The sequence below is a fragment of the Amblyraja radiata genome, chromosome 29 (assembly GCF_010909765.2).
Source record: "Amblyraja radiata isolate CabotCenter1 chromosome 29, sAmbRad1.1.pri, whole genome shotgun sequence".
Lineage (NCBI taxonomy): Eukaryota > Metazoa > Chordata > Chondrichthyes > Rajiformes > Rajidae > Amblyraja > Amblyraja radiata.
Genome location: NC_045984.1, coordinates 30,639,070 through 30,645,775, shown reverse-complemented (window position 1 = coordinate 30,645,775; position 6,706 = coordinate 30,639,070). Strand labels below are relative to the sequence as shown.

The 6,706-nt window shown below is 51.9% G+C and overlaps 1 protein-coding gene across 4 annotated transcripts in view; it reads right to left on the bottom strand.

Moving 5' to 3' along the window:
* The window catches only part of LOC116989602 (dedicator of cytokinesis protein 7-like), a 145,476-nt gene that overhangs the window by 116,334 nt on the left and 22,436 nt on the right, over positions 1 to 6,706 (bottom strand). For all 4 annotated transcript variants that reach the window (XM_033047150.1, XM_033047153.1, XM_033047152.1 and 1 more), the window contains exon 14: positions 5,045 to 5,207. In XM_033047150.1, coding sequence (XP_032903041.1) covers positions 5,045 to 5,207 — 163 coding nt within the window. The remainder of the gene's footprint in view (positions 1 to 5,044; positions 5,208 to 6,706) is intronic.

Genomic DNA, 6,706 nt, shown 5'->3' with positions numbered 1-6,706 from the left:
GTTTCGTCCCGAAACGTTGCCTATTTCCTTCCGGGTTTCGTCCCGAAACGTTGCCTATTTCCTTCGCTCCATAGATGCTGCCTCACCCGCTGAGTTTCCCCAGCAATTTTGTGTAACTGACAAACCTGTTCGCCTTGGGATTAGACAATAGACAATAGATGCAGGAGGAGGCCATTCAGCCCTTCGAGCCATTCATGGCTGATCATCCCCAATCAGTACCCCGTTCCTGCCTTCTCCCCATATCCCCTGACTCCACTATCTTTAAGAGCCCTCTCAAGCTCTCTCTTGAAAGTATCCAGAGAACCGGCCTCCACCGCCCACTGAGGCAGAGAATTCCACAGACTCACCACTCTCTGTGTGACGAAGTGTTTCCTCGTCTCCGTTCTAAATGGCTTACCCCCTTATTCTTAAATTGTGGGAGGAATCCGGAGAAGACCCACACGGTCACGGGGAGCACGTGCAAACTCCGCACAGACAGCGGTCCTTGGTAAGGATCAAACCTGGGTCTCTGGTGCTATGAGGCAGCAACTCCCCTGTTGCGCCACTGTGCCAGCCTTTAAACCCTTATTGGCATCCAAGTCACTCTGGTTAAAAAGGAGTAAAATCATATGACAACCTGAATGCAGTCTAGTGACACCCAGTCAACCTGTCTAGCTTCACCTCACAAATACTTCAGGTTGGTTTTGTTTATTGTCACGTGTATCGAGGCAGAATGAACAGCTTTTGTTGCGTGCTAACCAGTCAGCAGAAAGACAAGACATGCTGTAAATTCCTGCAAGTGTGAAAGTTGTGAAACAGCCTATGCAAGCAATAACCTGATGTAAACACACAGAATCATTCCTTATAGACAACATGCTTCACCCCCGATCCCTGTGTTTGCTGGCTGTGCAGTTGCAATAGACAATAGACAATAGGTGCAGGAGTTGGCCATTTGGTCCTTCGAGACATTCAATGTGATCATGGCTGATCATCCCCAATCATTCCTGCCTTCTCCCCATGTCCCCTGACTCTGCTATTTTTAAGAGCCCTATCTAACCCTCTTGAAAGCATCCAGAGAACCTGCCTCCAGAGTCAGAGAATTCCACAAACTCACCACTCTCTGTGAGAAAAAGTGTTTCCTCGTCTCCGTTCTAAATGGCTTACTCCTTAATCTTAAACTGTGGCCCCTGGTTCTGGACTCCCCCAACATCGGGAACATGTTTCCTGCCTCTGGCGTGACCCTTAACAATCTTAAATGTTTCAATGAGATGCCCTCTCATCCTTATAAACTCCAGAGTGTACAAGCCCAACTGCTCCATTCTCTCAGCACATGACAGTCCCGCCATCCCGGGAATAAACTTGTAAACCTACGCTGCACTCCCTCAATAGCAAGAATGTCCTTCCTCAAATTAGGGGACCAAAACTGCACACAATACTCCAGGTGTGGTCTCACTAGGGCCCTGTATACATACTTGCATACAATATGGTTTGGGAACAGCTCCATCCAAGATATGTTATAGCCCAGACCATCACACTAAGCAACCTCCCTTCCATTGACTCCATCCGCACCTCGCGTTGCCTCGGCAAGGCCAGCAGCATCATCATGGACCAGTCTCACCCGGGACACTACTCTCCCCTCTCCCATCTGGCAAGAGGCACAGAAGCGTGAAAACGCACACCGCCAGATTCAGGAGACAGGCACAAAAAGCTGGAGTAACTCAGCGGGTCAGGCAGCATCTCTGGAGAAAAGGAACAGGTGGTGATGGTTTCGGGTCGGGAACCTTCTTCAGGGACAGTTTCTACTCGGCTGTCATCGGGCAACTTCAAGCGGGCTCTCTCGCGGATTAGAGGAGGCTCCACCATCAGTTGCCCGAAAATCGGTGGTGGACCCGAACATGTTGTCTTAGAAACATAGAAAATAGGTGCAGGAGGAGGCCATTCGGCCCTTCGAGCCAGCACCGCCATTCATTGTGATCATGGCTGATCGTCCCCTATCAATAACCCGTGCCTGCCTTCTCCCCATATCCCTTGACTCCACTAGCCCCTAGAGCTCCATCTAACTCGCTCTTAAATCCATCCAGTGACTTGGCCTCCACTGCCCTCTGTGGCAGGGAATTCCACAAATTCACAACTCTCTGGGTGAAAAGGTTTTTTCTCACCTCAGTCTTAAATGACCTCCCCTTTATTCTAAGGTGTTTGAAGGTGTTATGTTCATGATGAGATGATGCCTGGAAGGAATGCGGCAATGGACACTCAGAGCTCTTGGTTCATGCCACGCAGGGAGAGGTACCTTCCCATTCTAGTGCAAATTTAAGTCCAATTAAAGCTAGTTCTCCAATGAGTTAGGTGGAAGGTCAGGGCCTCCAACATTGCTGGTGAGAAGTCCCCTCTCCTCTGAAAATGCATCAGCCGATCTCGACCTCATCGGGGCTTCTGCAACGATCGAAGGGTGGGATTTGCTGCCTGAGGTCGAAGCCGGCAGATCCGTTTCCCGTACCCGACTTCGGAGAAGCCGGTATCTTGGCCCCCTGGCGGCCTAGGCGAACCGTTCCGGTACCGTTGGACTCCTCTCGAAGGCCGTGACCTCTGTTGGCCCGGCAAAACGCATAATCCAGAAGGGCTCTGGAACCAAGGGGGCCGGGAAATCAGCGGTGGGCCTAGTATATACACTGACAATTGGCGCAGCAGTAGAGTTGCTGCCTCACAGCGCCAGAGACCCGGGTTGGATCCTAACTGCGGGTGCTGTCTGTACGGAGTTTGCAACGTTCTCCCCGTGACCCGCGTGCGTTTTCTCCGGGATCTTCGGTTTCCTCCCACGCTCCAAGGACGCGGTGGTTTGTAGGCTAATTGTCTTGGTCTAATGGTAGATTGTCCCTGGTGTGTGTGTAGGATAGCGTTAGTGTGCGGGGATCGCTGGTCGGCACAGACCCGGTGGGCCGAAGGGCCTGTTTCTGCACTCTATCTCTGAACTAAACTAAAAAAAAAAAGGCCTCGTTCTTAAGAGCGGTGAACAACACAACAAAGGCTTGCTCTGCATTTCAACTTTTTAGGCAACATCACCACAAGGACAGCTCTGTGTAGCCACAGCTCACGGGTTGTCGGATGACTGAGCCGAGCATTTCCCTCCCAATGCATTGACAGTGCTGTTCCTGTCAACAACAGATGGCAGTAACTACCATACCTTGCAATTAAACTTCACTTTTAGTCAAATATTGGTCCACTCAAATGGCCTGTCCCACTTGCCGATTTGTTCGGTGATTGCCCGCATCATTGACTGACGTATCAGGTCACCGAAAAATTTGCGGGGCGTGACGCGGCATGATGGTGTACTAACACATTACATGTTACCGAATGGTCTGCCTTGACATGTTACTGAGCAATCTGTACTCAGCAGAGGCCTCACCTTTCTTCCCCTCCGTCCCCACCTCAATGAGTTCCGCGTCCGCTATGACGTGGAGCTCTTCATCCGTCGCCTCCGCATCAAAGCGTTCTTCCATGGGAAGGAGTCCCCTTCTCCCGTCTCCAACGGGCCCCCTCCTCTTGGACCCCCCCCTCATGGCCATCTTCCGGCTTTAGACCTTTTTATTTTAAACTGCTGGCGGGACATCAACCGCCTCAACTTCTCCACTCCCCTTTCTCACTCTAATCACCCCCCCCCCCCCCCCCGCTGAACGTACAGCCCTCCACTCACTCTGCAACAACCCAGACTGGGTGATCAAACCCGCCGACAAGGGAGATGCCGTGGTAGTCTGGCGCGCCGATCTCTACAAGGCTGTGGCCACGCGCCAACTCTCAGACACCTCCTCCTACTTATCCTTGGACCATGACCCCACAGACGAGCACCAGGCCACTATCTCTAACACTATCAATGACTTCATCACTTCCGGCTCCCTGCCCTTCCAAGCCTCCAACTTCATCGTTCCCCAGCCCAGCACGGCCCGATTTTACCTTCTCCCCAAAATCCACAAATCTGAATGTCCTGGTAGACCCATAGTTTCCGCCTGTTTGTGCCCCACCAAACTTATTTCCATATACCTCGACTCCATCCTATCCCCCCTGGTTAAACCCCTCCCTCCCTACCTATGTCCAAGACACCTCACACGCTCTTCGCCTCCTCCATGACTTCCGTTTTCCAGGCCCCCACTCCCACATCTCCACCATGGATGTCCAGTCACTCTGCACCTCCATCCACCACCAGGAGGGTCTCAAAGCCCTCCGTTTCTTCCTCGACCACAGAACCAACCAATCCCAGTCTACTGACACTCTCCTCCGCCTAGCGGAGCTGGTCCTTACCCAATAACTTTTCGTTTGACTCCTCCCATTTCCTCCAAATACAAGGTGCGGCTATGGGCACGTGCATGGGTCCCAGCTATGCCTGCCTCTTTGTAGGGTACGTCGAACAATCCTTGTTCGAGGCGTACTGTGGCCCCATCCCTGACCTCTACCTCCGCTACATCGACGACTGCATTGGTGCTACCTCCTGCACCCACACACAACTCACCGACTTCATTCATTTCACCATTAACTTCCATCCGGCACTCAAATACACCTGGACCATTTCCGACATCTCCCTACTGTTTCTAGACCTCACTATCTCCATCGCAGGTAACAGACTCCTGACCAACATCTACTATAAACCCACTGACTCCCATGGCTATCTGGACTACACTTCCTCCCACCCTGCTTCCTGTAAGGGCTCCATCCCCTACTCCCAATTCCTCCGACTACGCCGCATCTGCACCCAGGATGAGGTGTTCCACACCAGGGCATCGGAGACGTCCTCGTACTTCAGGGAACGGGGGTTCCCCTCTTCTACTATAGATGAGGCTCTCACCAGGGTCTCTTCTATACACCGTAACTCTGCTCTCACTCCCCATCCCCCCACTCGTAACAAGGGCAGAGTCCCCCCTTGTCCTCACCTTCCACCCTACCAGCCGTCACATACAACAAATAATCCTCCGACATTTTCGCCACCTCCAACGGGAGTTGCAGATGATCAGCACCTAAACGCAAGCTCTTTCAGACCGACTCCAGCTGTAGAGACTCATTGGGGTTGAAAGCCTACCTGTACGTTGTATGTGGAACGGAAAACCCTGAGACGGGGAACTCCAACACCTCCAAGGTCAGGTCTGTGTTCTCACTGTTGCTCGGCCTCACTTCCAAAAACTCGGGGTTAAAGCAAAAGGTCGATGCTTCAGTAACATGGGACACTTCGAATCGAAAAACTCCTGCAAATTAACAGAGTTTCTTTCTGAATGCATCCCAAACCAACATCCAGGCCATCCCATTAGGACAAGCACCTCCACCCCATTTGCCCCAACACCCAATGGTCCAGACCCCACCACTACCTAACCCCACCACCACCCAAGAACCAGGGGCCACAGTTTAAGAATAAGGGGTAAGACATTTAGAACGGAGACGAGGAAACACTTTTTCTCACAGAGAGTGGTGAGTCTGTGGAATTCTCTGCCTCAGAGGGTGGTGGAGGCAGATGCTTTCAAGAGAGAGCTAGATAGGGCTCTTAAAGATAGCAGTCAGGGGATATGGGGAGAAGGCAGAAACGGGGTACTGATTGGGGATGATCAGCCATGATCACATTGAATGGCGGTGCTGGCTCGAAGGGCCGAATGGCCTACTCCTGCACCTATGGTCTATTGTCTATTACCCATCCCACCAGTACCCATGGAGTCAGAGTTATATACAGCGTGGAAACAACTTGCCCACACTGACCAACATGTCCCATCCACACTAGTCCCACTTGCCTGCGTTTGCCCCATATCCCTCCACACCTGTCCTATCCATATACCTGTCTACTCGTTTCCTAAATTTCGCAATAGTCCCAGCCGCAACTACCTCCTCCAGCAGCTCGTTCCATACACCCACCACCCTTTGCATGGTAAAGATACCCCGTCAGATCCCCAGAAAATCTTTCCCCCCTTCATCGTAAACCTACTAGATTTCCTCACTCTGGGCAAGAGACTCTGTGCGTCCACCCGATCTTTTCCTCTCATGATCAGCCCCGTTAGTATCGGGACCCGCCAGCACCTGATGGCCCAGTCCCAATCCTATCAACATCCCAAAACCCCCACCTGGACCCAACCTCCACCAAGATCCCAGCCCCAGCAGAACCCGAGTGGTACTGTTGTGCTGCTGCAAGTAAGAATTTCATTGTCCTATCTGGGACATATGACAATAAAACACTTGTGACTCCTCCTGGCCTTGGAGTGCAGGAGGATGAGGGGTGATCCTATAGAGGTGTACAAGATCATGAAAGGAATAGATCGGGTAGATGCACATAGTCTTTTGCCCAGAGTAGGGGAATCGAGAATCAGAGGACATAAGTTTAAGGTGAAGAGGGGGGGGGGTCCAGTCTGAAGAAGAGTCTCGACCCGAAACGTCACCCATTCATCCTATCCTGAGATGCTGCCTGTCCCGCTGAGTTACTCCAGCTTTCTGCGTCTAATCTTCGGTTTCAACTAGGATGGAGAATCCCAGTGAACAAGGGAACGTACAGCAGGGTGCGGGATCCTCACGTATCAGTTTTGCATTCTGGTGTCACGGTGGCGCAGTGGTAGAGTTGCTGCCTTACAGCGAACACAGCGCCGGAGACCCGGGTTTGATCCCGACTACGGGTGCTGTCTGTACGGAGTTTGTACGTTCTCCCCGTGACCTGCGTGGGTTTTCTCTGAGGTCTTTAATATCACAGTGAATCTCTTTGTTTTGCACA